The sequence below is a fragment of the Artibeus jamaicensis genome, unplaced genomic scaffold, assembly GCF_021234435.1.
Source record: "Artibeus jamaicensis isolate MK-2021 breed Jamaican fruit bat unplaced genomic scaffold, CSHL_Jam_final contig_64, whole genome shotgun sequence".
In the NCBI taxonomy this organism is placed as follows: domain Eukaryota; kingdom Metazoa; phylum Chordata; class Mammalia; order Chiroptera; family Phyllostomidae; genus Artibeus; species Artibeus jamaicensis.
This window is the reverse complement of record NW_026521911.1, coordinates 11,055,630-11,068,083: the sequence shown is the minus strand read 5'-3', so window position 1 is coordinate 11,068,083 and position 12,454 is coordinate 11,055,630. Positions and strand designations below refer to the sequence as shown.

The 12,454-nt window shown below is 39.9% G+C and overlaps 1 protein-coding gene across 13 annotated transcripts in view; it reads left to right on the top strand.

Annotated features, from left to right (window-relative positions):
- Window positions 1-12,454, top strand: part of DLG2 (discs large MAGUK scaffold protein 2) — a 1,926,133-nt gene that overhangs the window by 1,566,125 nt on the left and 347,554 nt on the right. For all 13 annotated transcript variants that reach the window (XM_053670841.1, XM_053670838.1, XM_053670836.1 and 10 more), the window contains one exon: window positions 6,372-6,528. In XM_053670841.1, coding sequence (XP_053526816.1) covers window positions 6,372-6,528 — 157 coding nt within the window. The remainder of the gene's footprint in view (window positions 1-6,371; window positions 6,529-12,454) is intronic.

Sequence of the window (12,454 nt, the reverse complement as noted above, 5' to 3'; positions counted from 1 at the left end):
AAACAGTTCGCGGAAATATAGGGCATTATATTTACCAGACCCAAAGTCATTGGACCAGGTAATAAGTATGCAGAACTGAGAGTTGAAGCTCAAAATATTTGGGAATGGGTCATCATGAAAAAGTGGACCTTGAGCAACTCTAATATAAATGGGTGAAAAATTAGATAAAAGAAAAGAATATCCAAGAAGAGAGCTTGAAAAGGGAAAGACAGAGGTAGGGCTGAGAGCAGAATACTAAATCAATGTAGAGTTACAGAGAACGACCATGAGCCAAGTGCTACGCCGAGTGCCAAGGAGGACACAAACATGAAGGAGACTCTAAATGGGCTGCCAAAGTGCCAACAGTGTGAGTCTCCCTGACAGCCCACAGCCAAATGCATTGCAGGCATGTTGAGTCTGACCTGCATCATACCTTGAATTTATTTTTATCATTGTCAACTTAAAATTCTGGAAAATTTATGTAAAAGTCTAGAGTCTTCATGTATCTTTAGAAATTTTAGAATCGGGCAATACTAGTCAGTGTTCTTGCTTGGAGAAAGGGTCCAGAGTTGAGCAGTGACCACCGAAACTGGAATAAAAGGCACTTCAAATGAGGAGGCTATCGTAAGAGGGCAAGCCTGAACTAGAGGGATGGAGAGACTGGGGTGGATATCGTGACGGGCAGAGAGAGGAGTGTGTGGCAACACACAGTCAAGTACCAAAGGGTGTGGTTCAAATGACAAAAGCTGGGGGCAGTTAAAGTGAATCTTTGCATGTCAATAATTCTGGAAACTATATTTTATAAATATATTGGGATGCTTTTTAAAAATTTCTAGATCCTCCTCTAGTTCACATACTGTATAATGTTCTTTTTATTTTTGTTCTTTAAGTTCTCTCCCCATTTAATGGGCAAAACATTTAACTTGTGGTAAAGAGACTAGCTCTATCAAAACAACCATGAGATACCACTACACCCCTTTTAGAGTGGTCAAAATCTAGAGCGTTGACACCAAATGCTGGTGAAAAACTCTCATTCACTGTGGTGGGAATGTAAAATAAATACAGACACTTTGAAAGACAGTTTGGCAGTTACTCATAAAACAAAATATACTCTTACCATATGATCTAACAATTTTACTCCTTGGTATTTACCCAAAAGAGTTGAAAAATTACATTCTCACTAAAACCTGAACATTGATGTTTATAGCAGCTTTGTTCATGCTGCCAAAACCTGGAAGGAACCAAGACATCCTACGAGAGGTGAATGGGTAAATCAACTGTGACACATCCAGACAATGGAACATTATTCACCATTAACGAGAAATGAGTTATGAAACCATGACAAAACATGGAGGAAACATAAATGCACACTGCTAAGTGAAAGACGCCAATTTGAGAAAGCAGCAATACCATGTGATTCCTACCACATTACATTCTGGAAAAAGCAAAGCTATGCAGATAATAAAAAGATTGGTGGTTCTGTGGAGAGGGTTGTATGGAAAGGGGGGTGAATAGAGGGTGAAGCACAGGGGATTTTTTAGGACAGTAAAACTATTATGTATGACATTATAATGGTAGATCCAAACTCATAAAATGTACAACACCAAAAGTGAACCCTAATGTAAACTAAGGACTTTGGGTATAATGACATGTCATGTAGGTCCATCAGTTGTGTGACAAAGGTACCAGTCTGGTGGGGGATGTTGATAATGGGGGAGGGGGTATGTATGCATGTGTGGAAGCAAGGGCTATATGTGGGAAATCTCTGTACCTTCCTCTTATACTGTGAACCTAAAACTGCTCTAAAAAAACAAGTTTGAAAACAATTTAAAAAGAAATAAAGGGACTCTGATGTTTCCTAGCTATGTGCCAAAGCTCAGCCAGCTTAGAGAATTGATTGATTTATCTGAGTAAAATAAAACTTCTAATATTTCCCATGGCCTCTACCCTCTAACAGGAAAGAATACATGAAAACACATTAAAATCTACAGTTTAATATAATCAGTCCTCATTATAAAGAATTTAAATTAGAAAAAGTAAATTATTTGGAGTGTGCTAAGACATTTTATTTGCACATTATTTTAAAGACTTATTTCTTTGTTATTTCTCCCGATTATTAAAATATGTATCATAATGCACTGAAATGTAAAACTATACTTTTAAAAAGACCCTTAAATCTCACAAGTTAAGAAAATTTCGAGTAATTTGGTTTAAAGACCTGTTCATATTATTTGAAATAAACAAGTAAGGTCCAGGTAAAATAAACCAAATCTACTGTCACTCAAAGATTATGTTTTGTGTCTTTACAAATAGGAAGCAATATGTCAAAGTGCAGAGGTCACTAACAAAATGCCCCCACATCAGGATCATAGAGAAGTTATGGGGGTGATACTTCACAGTGCTCTTTCTGCAGAGTCACTTTGCATATTAAACATGTGAGGATAATTCTTACTTCCAAAGGAAAGATATCACCTCCCATTTTCTACTAAAATATTATAAAGGTGTCACTTTCCCATTTTTGATAGAAGCATCAGTACAGGGTGCTTCACTTTCTTCTTAACTTTGCCAGAAGTACAGCTGACAGCTGTCACTGACAGTTTTTTTCCCTGGGAAACATGAGGGAGAGGTGAAGCGATGGACACTGGAGAAGGAGTGCCCCCCCCTACAGAGAACCCTGCTCTAGCCAGTGGTTGCTAGTCAACAAGCTTGACAGCCATGCTGATAGAACATCTGATTCCACATGAAGCCATAAATCCGCATTTTAGGCAAATTTTTCTCATTTTAAACATGAGTAACTGATTTAAAAATTTGTAAACACTGTGGGTCAGATTAGGCCTTCAGTTTGCTGATTTGCAATCTCTGGAATAGATTAGGCTCTGGACTCTGAGATTTTGAGTCAGAAAATCTGTGTGCTAATTCTGCCTTTGCAATTTACTGAACAGTAGAAACGTGGGCAACCCATTTCATTTCACCTATTTAAAAAGTTGTCATAACGATGTCTTCATCAGGTTTTTTATTTCTCTTAAGATTTTTAATGAAATGTTCAAGCACAAGTAAAAGTTTGAAGAATTTTACCATGAACTTACCACCTAGGTTCCACTATTAACAGGTTCCTACCCGTGCTCTAGAGGTGACCTATCCATCTATCAATCACCAATCCATCTTACTTTGGGGTCGGTTTCACAGTAGTTGCCAACATCAGCACACCTCCTTCATCGCATTGCTTCGAAGAATAAGTGGAATGATGCACAGAAAGAATCAAGCACAAAGTCCAGCACCTGGATAGACCTCAGAGTCATAACGCCCCCCTTCTCTCCATGTATAGCTTGAATGCCATTGGATCCACTGTGAGTGAGTGTTTTATATTTGGAAAGAGAGGGAGATTTCTACAAAATTTTCATCAAAATCCTGTTAACCCTTATCTTCAAATAGTGTCCAGAACCTGGACTTCTAATTCTAGCCCCACCCCCACCCTGGGAAAAAAGGGTGTATCTTCATTTCTCTCTAATCCTTCTTCTTAAAAAAAATAGATATAATAAAGCAAGCAAACATAGGGAGACTCTAAAAGTTGGAAAGAAGAAGTCAGGCTGCTTGGAGAGGAAAGACACTGCAAGGCCTTCCCTGGATTTTCTTTCTGTTTCCCGTACATCCTGGACGGGGCACTGGAGATGCCTGCACCCTGGAACCCCCAACAAGCACAGATGAAAACAAGCCTCAGGCAAAACCTGCTCCTTATCATCAAAGGCCTGGGAAAAGGGAAGGCTAATAGAACAAGAAAGCTTTTGATAATGCTAGCCCTACTCTAGCCAAACACGGAAGGGAAAACTATCCCTTCACCTTTATAGTGCCGGTGGACTACACCATAGCTTGATTTCTGGGCCCACCAGGGGCAGCCAGGAGAGGTAACCATGAGATGGCCCTCCACGTCCTCCACTGGGCTGGTCTTCGCAGACCAGACGGAGCTGGACTTCCTCCCACACCCAGCAGGAGCAAAGGGGCAGAACCAGGTAGTGTGGGCGCGCTCCCAGATGAGGTTCACATTCAAGTCAGTGTGTGACGGACAGCAGATGGCCCTCCCTAATCTGGGTGAACCCCTTCAACCTATTGAGGGGCTGAATAGTAAGAAAAAAGCATAATAAGAAAAAAATTTCCCTTTTTCTTTCTGACTGTGTTTGAGCTGGGACATTGCTCTTACCCTGACTTCAGACTCGAATGAAACTTCCACCATAAGCTCCCCTGGGTCTGCAGCTTTGCCAGTAGTAGATCCTGGGAGGTCACAGCACCTGGGACTGCACAAGCCAGTTCCTTATAACAAAATTCGTTTACATCTCCCTATTGGCTCTCTTTCTCTGGAAAACCCTAACTAATGCAGTCCTACTAGACACACACAAAAAAAAAAAACAGATTCTGCCAATAACCTGAATGACTATGGAAGTGGATTTCTCCCCTGAGCTTCCCAGTAAAGCTTGGTCTGGCTGGCACATGGATGTTAGCCTTATGAAATTCTAGGCAGATAACTTAGGCAAGCCCATCCAGATTTCTGACCTACAGAACTGTGAGATAATCAGTGTTGTGTTAAACTACTAAGTTTGTGGAGACTCTCTCATCAGTAAAAAACGAATACACTGACTTCTTCATCTTGTGCCATTCTCCTTCCTTTAGTCACTCGGTTCAGCCACGCTGGCCTCCGAGCTCCTCCTTTCTCTCTCCCACAGTCACTCTCCTGCCAGTCACTCTCCCACATCAGGGTCGCTGCATCGGCTGGTTCCGCCGGCTGAACTGCTCTTCCTGCAGATGCCCATATGACTAGTTTCCTCGCCTCTCCATCTTTCCTCAAATGTCACTCTCTCAATGAATCCTACCCAGGCCCACCCCTGCCACAGCCCATCCTTCTAACACAGCTCTGCTTTTTCTTTTCCTCCAAAATATTTATTGTCTTCCAACCCACAACATAACAAACTTATGTATTGTACCTCTTGCTTATTAGTGGTCTACACAGATTAGAATGTAAATCCTGTAAGGGCAGGGACATTTGTTTTGCTCACAAACTTTCTGAGCACCAGAAATATTTCCTGGCATAGTAGATGCTTACAAACTATCTGTAGAATAAAACTAATTAACTCTATGTCAGGTTACATCATACTATCACATAACAAGGTGTGATGTGCATTGTATACCCTAATTCATAATAAGGCTAAATATAGATTTAATGCATCTCTTTATGCATGAAAATATGACAGCATGTAACAGATTCTTTTTGTGGTCATTAGTATAGAAATACATTGGATGGTTATTTGTCATTCTTATATCTTAAGACAGGAAAATAGAAGGACTTTAATGATTGAAACAAAGATACTTGAAAGAGGAGGTAGGTGATACAAAGGCACACTGCTGAATCTGAGGCTTGAAGAATACCTTTCTTAAAACTACTGATAAAGTGAATAGAACTAGATGCCTTCTAAGATCCCTCACAATCCTATATTCCATAATTTTATGGCCTCTCTACAAACACAGTGAACTGTTGGCTCAAGGTTTGATCTCTCATCTTTTTTGATGACCCTCAAATCTGCCCTTGCAGTCCTCACTAAGGACCCAAATCCCTATCCTTGTGTCCATGTAAATGGTCCACGTTGTCTGAAACTGAGCATGTCAAAATCATATTCACCTTCATGACCTTGGATTTCACTCCCTTCCTGCTTTTGTGATTTACTTAGATGTTCTTACTCCTCCTCCAATGCCTGAGTCCTCGTCTGAGCCCATTGGTTCTCTCCCCAAATTTTGTCTCTCATGTGTGTTTTTTTTTCATTATTGTTGTAGTCACCTTTGTTTAGGCTGTCACTTCCTGAAACCTGGATTACTTGTTTTCTGCCTCCCATCCTCTCTGTACATCCCTCTCCAACAGTCCTATACACAACAATTGTTTCATCTTTCTAAAAGATTTAAGTATTCTTGGTACCTTGAAGTCTCCCAGTGAGTCCCCACTGCCTGCAGAGTAAGCTTTAATTCACTCTGTGAGCTCGTTCATGTCTGGCCTATCCAAACCAGTCTCTTGCCCCCCAGGTTTTCACCCTCTTCTTTGGATACATCCACCTTGCCGAGTACTATGGTGGTGTTTTAAACAAAGGTAAAGTGAAAGTGGAAGTAAGGCTAGTTCAAGAAAATGTTTTGGAGTTAAGGAAAGGATTTGCATGGTATTTTGGCACTTCCTCCAGTGGGGAATTCATCATCTTCCCTGAGAGCAGCATCTTCCTTGAAGCACAGTGCTATCTTCCTTTGGGAAGCCATTGTCCTAGGTACTGAATTGCTGGTATTATCTATCCCAATGAAAGTAAAGCAATCCAAGTCTTAATTGGGTCACCCTGTGAGCTCTGTTCTCCGCTTGTTTTTTGCAGGGAGCCCCGCAAGGTGGTCCTGCACAAAGGCTCCACAGGCCTGGGCTTCAACATCGTAGGTGGGGAAGACGGAGAAGGTATTTTCGTGTCCTTCATTCTGGCCGGTGGACCAGCAGATCTGAGTGGGGAGCTCCAGAGAGGAGACCAGATCCTATCCGTGAGTATTTCTCCTTAATCTTCTTTCTCATTATTCAAGAAAAATTCACCTTTAGTTTTGACTCCAAACACACCTAAATTAAAAGGAAAACTGATGAGAGCATTATGGCTTCAGGTGCACATTGCAGTTTAAATGGTGTTCAGGTGCTCGGTGTTTGTTACTTCCTTAGATTCAGGTAAAGGTGCTAGTGTTTTTATTTAGATTTCCTGAGATATACATGCATTCAGTCGAACATTGAGAAGCATACCTCTCTAAGGTATATTACTTATTTTTTAATGCAAATATTTTTCCAAATCCAGATTCTATTCTAAAAACCACAGCTTTATATTGTGTATATATATTTTTTGCATAAACTATGTAAGAAAATTTATAATGCCCTCACTGGTGTGGCTCGGTGGATTGAGTGAACCTGTGAACCAAAAGGGCACATGCCTGGCTTGAAGACCAGGTCCCCAACTGGGGGCATGCAAGGGGCAACCAGTAGATGTATCTCTCGCACATTGCTATTTTCTCCCTCTCTTTCTCCCTCCCTTCCCCTCTCTCTAAAAAAGTAAATAAATAAAATCTTTTTTAAAATGCATGACATAATGTTATACAGAATCTGGTGGCATTGATAAGTGGTAGCAGCATCACCATTTACCTAAATGCAAGAATTACTAACAACAAGTTATTGAACACTTATTATTTACCAAGAACTTTATCAAAGTAATTTTTAATTCTCACAATCACCCTGCAAGGTATTCCCCCTATTCAGGTGAAGAGAACAGGGTTCAGAGAGGTTAAATAACTTGTCAAAGTTTGCTTAACATGAGAGAGTCGAAGGTGAAGTTTAAATATTCAGTTCTACTATCCATCATGTCCACCCTCCCTCCTTCATTTCTTTTCTCCATCTTTCCTTTTTTCTTTTTCTCCACTTTCTTTCTCCTAGTCAAATATTTATTGACTGCTTCTCTTCACTGCATAAAGCTGCCTCCCTCATCTAAACTTCACAATAGGTAGTTAAATCCGTTGTGAGTGTTTGTGTCCACACTGAAATTCTGGTGATCATGCAACTAATAATTGGAATTACATAAAGAGCCTAGTTCTTATGACTGAGGTTATGGTGCATAACTCAGTGAGGAACTTAGTGTGTGGTGTTCATTGTGTACTTAGTACTTTGCTTTGTAGCTATGATTTATAGCTGGAATTTTCTAAGTAACCTTGTATTTGCTAGCCATTATCCCATCCCTGCCCCAAACACACACTTGACTCACCCATATAACATAGTCAGTGGACCTGCAGCGATCATGCCTTGTGTGTTCCCGTGGTTCTCCCACACATGCATGCTCCACCCACTCGTCTGTCTGCTAGCAGACGAGTGGAAGGATTCAGTGTGGAAGGAAAGGGCACCAACCTCGCTCTGCCGCTCAAGCATCAAACGTCACCCCTTCAACTACTTCCCCATCTACTTCTATACTCAAATGATACATAAGCTACAGCTCTAAGGTTTAATATATGCTATTAAACTTGATTGCCTATATATTTTTCATGTCTTGCGTTATCTACTAGTGGTAAAAATTCCCTTAAAAGCAAATTTTCTATCTTATACATATATGATCTTGTATCCTTGATATTCCTGGCATATAGCAGTGTCTCAAAATAGTGTTTACTGAATGAAAAAGATAAGTATTGAAGAAATATGATATGATGCCTAAGAGATTAATCTGACTCTAAAATTCTGTCTAGAACCTGCTAATACATCCTCGTCTCCCTGACTCAAAACCTGTAGGCTGGGGGTCCATGCTGTCCTCTGTTCACAACCAACATTCAGTTCACGTTGTCAGAGTGTTTTTCCAGACACAGAGCACTTCCCAGGCATTAATCTGGGGGATCTTAAATTCTCAGTGTCAAGATAGGTTATTGTCACTCTCACTTTCCACATCGGGGAATGGAGACTCAGAAAGGCCAAATGATTTGTTCAAAGCTCCACAGCTACTGAATGTGATGTTGAACTCAAAATGAGGTGTTTCTGACCCCAAATCAGTGTTCTTTCTCCCCACAGCACAATTGCTCTCCCAAACCTGTCAGTGGTCTCATTCAGCATCTTCGTAGCACCTGCTGCTGTGTATACACATACTCGGGAGCACGCAGAACTAGAAAGAGCTAATATTTACATGGTACCTTGGAGTCCATCACTATTATGACTACCAGTCCTGGAGCAACCCTATTCTGCTCGGGCTTGTTGTGCTCATTTTAATGATGAGGAAAACTAAGGCACAGACATGACATTAGACTCCTTAACTCTGTTTAAGTGAGAAGTGCACTGAGCTATAGGCCTTATTCATTTTTATCTCAATGCATGTGTTAGAAAAAGGGATGAGCTAATGATCTTTTTCTGGCTCAACAAAGAAAACTCACAAGTGTCTCTACTTTTCAAAAGAAGATGTATCTATTTAAATGTTATTGCCAGGACCACATTGTAAATAGAGCAACCAATTGGAATTATATAGTCTTCTTAGAGATTACAGTTCACTGAACAAAACAACAGTATCTGAAGTTCAGATATAGCCTTTTTGAGTAAAACATTTGCAAGGAACAGTTCAATGATAAAACTGTTAATTGTTGTTTTGAAACTTAAAAGGAAGAGGGAACTTTTCTCCCTTCCTAGCTTTCAAAAATGTATTTAAACTGTAGCTAGAAAGTAGCTAGATTCAAGGTTCAGTATTGGAATTTTGTTGGTTAACACTGTGAGAAAAGAATAAACAGGTTTCAGAAGCTCAAACATTACAATATGAAAAGAAAACTGTCAGAATCAAATTATTAACAATGGAATATGGAAGAAAAATAGTCTGTATCTACAGCTTACACTGGACATATCAGGACAAGCTATGCCTTCCTGGAAAACACAAGAACAAAAACTGTAATATTCAAGTTAAATAAAAATTCAATACATATTACTAAGTCATATAAGATTCATTTGCAAGTGGGTTATGCTAGCAGTAACATAATGTAGACAAGAAAAATCGAATCTTCAGGGAGGGTTAGTCTCTGCTCTCAGTTGGTCATTACAGAGAAGGAACATGTAATAGACAATTACCTTTCTGATCTTGGCATAATGCCCATTCCTATTTTCCAGAATTATTCTCCCACACAGACTATAGAATCTTCCTAGATTATTTATTTTACTAATGGCTTACTATGTGAGAGGTTCTTATTAGGATCTGAAATCTCAAAGATGAATGAGATAAATATCCTCAAAATGTTCACAGCCTAAATGCAGATATATCCATATTACCTAATGTGTGTGAGTACATAGATGTAGGTATACGGTAGATATAGATGGCATACTGAGGAAAGAGACAAAAAACTTAGAACAGAGCATGTCATAGTGTAAGTAATCAATCCTGCTATTTCTACTAACAGCTGCATTGAGAATGTGTCTGATAGATGTTTTTTGTTTTTTAACATTTTTTATTCTTGTTTGAGTACAGTTGTCTGCCTTCCCCCCACCCTCCCCGCCACCCCAGCCCTCCCCACCTCCCTCCCCTGTTTCCACCCCCCTTGGTATTGCCATGTGTCCTTTATAATTATCCCTGTAAACCCTGTACCCTTTTCCCCTGAAATTCCCTCCCCTCTCCCTTCTGGTCACTGTCAGCCTGTTCTCAATTTCAATGTCTCTGGTTATATTTTGCTTGCTTGTACTTTTTGTTGGTTAGGTTCCTGTTAAAGGTGAGATCATATGGTATTTATCTTTCACTGCCTGGCTTATTTTACTCAGCATAGTACTCTCCAGTTCCATCCATGCTGTCACAAAGGGTAGGAGCTCCCTCTTTCTTTCTACTGTGTAGTATTCCATTGTGTAAATGTACCTCAGTTTTTTGCTCAATTCATTTACTGATGGGCACTAAGGTTACCTCCAGCACTTGGCTATTGTAAAATGTGCTGCTATGAACATTGGGATGCATAGGTTCTTTTGGATTATGTTGTATCTGATATTTTTTAAAGAGTGTCAGATAACCGTGTATAAGGAAGGCCTCTTTAGGTAGTTTGAGCTACTCCTTCTTTGGGACAAGGCTTGGACTACATCAGCATTTCCCAAAGTGTGAAGCAGCAAGGTTGTATTTTGCTGCCTCTAACAGAATGGTTTCCCTGGCACCAAGTTTCTCCACTGACGCTTCTCAAAAACATTTGTTACTAGTGTGCATTGGGAATCTCCTTAGAGGCAAATAAAGTACCGTATTTTGCCATGTATAATGTGCACTTTTTTTGCCCAGATTTTTGAGGGAAATACAAAGATGTGCATTATACATTGGTAGTGACTGAAATACCTTGTAACTGTTCTTGTGTTTTGTAATTACTTGTTACATAAAATCTCTTATACCATAATGTGTCCAAAAATAAATGCTAAAATTCTTATATAGTACAAAAACAAGCACCTAAATATAAATAAATAAATAAATAAATAAATAAATAAATAAATAAATAATAGTTGAATTAAAAATTAAAATGAAGGGATTTTTTTCCTGAAAGTTTGGACCAAAAACGTGAGTTTGCATTATACACAGCAAAATACGGGGTATATGGTTTCTTCCAAACAGATCTGACCACCAACCCCTCACATAAGGAGCACCTCACAGGACACAAGCAGTGGGAAATGCTTGCATAGATATTTTTATAGTTACCCTAATTGACTATTTTCCTTCAGAGTGGTTGTCATATCTGCCTGTAAAGAAAAGCAACCAGGTTTTATTATGTTTGAAGGTGATGAGCGCCATCTAGTGTTCATACACTCTCTAAACACCTCGCACAGCCACGGAAGAAGGAGGTCCTACAACAACAGAGTTGTAGATTATTCTCCACTCCCTGCTCACCACCAGAGCTAGGGAACTAGAGTACCAGTTCAGGTGCTGAAAGATAAAGAAATCATCGCCCGAGGCTACATGCCATACTTGTATTGTGAGTGATCTTTTCTGTCTAAGTTCTCTTTTATGTATTGTGTTTTTCTGGGGTTTGTTGTAAAAAGTCTAATCCCATAATGGAACCTTCTTCCAGAGGCTTTCATAAAGGAGAATTTAGGGCATTCAGCATGCAATCACATTAACTAGCGCAGTTGTCTCCTCAGGCACTCCTCCTGCAGAGGAGAAGATAGAAATGCTTCTGTTATCATTTGTTTTGATGCTTTGTTAGGAAAAAATGTGGAGCAGAGCACATAGAGATAATACCCTTGTAAAGAGATTCTCTCCTATCTCCCCAAGCAATTTTATTCCTTCCTCCAGGGTCTAAACAAGATCACTCCAGCTGACCTTGCTACTCCAAAGCTCACTCTGGATAGACTGGGAGTGGCTAACCAACATGATTAGGAATAAGTGTTATGGGAAGAGAAATGCTACAGCTATTTGGGTGAAGGGACAATCTGTAATTGTGAATTTTTAACTTGAAATTGGAATTACATCGTGTATTTAGAGCGAGTAGAAATGAATCACAGCAGACCTGGGTTTTTGATTAATTCTCAGGGTACCTAGCTATCTTCAATATTTGGAGCTAGACGTAGGAAAAAGACTGTATTTGCACCAGATCCTTACTGTCAACTTATTTAAATAAAACTGGGTCCTACATACACTATTCAACACCCTGGGGTACTGATTAAGTCAGGCTTACATTGTCACCTCACCTCAATTCTACATCCCTTCTGGCATCATATCTCTGCCCTCTGCTTCCCCCCACAAAAGATCGTCCCAGTTATTTCTCTGATTCCCTGACGTGATCCTCTTAGTAGCTTACAAAACCCACCCCTTTCAGTGATTGTGCCATTATGGGCCAAGTGCTTCCTCTCTAGCTCAGGGGCCTCCCTCATGAAGGACCTTTGCTTACACAGCTTTCGGGACTTGAGAGTTTCTGTTTAAGGGTCTCTTTCTCAAAGTTCCTGAAACCAGCACACCCTTAGATA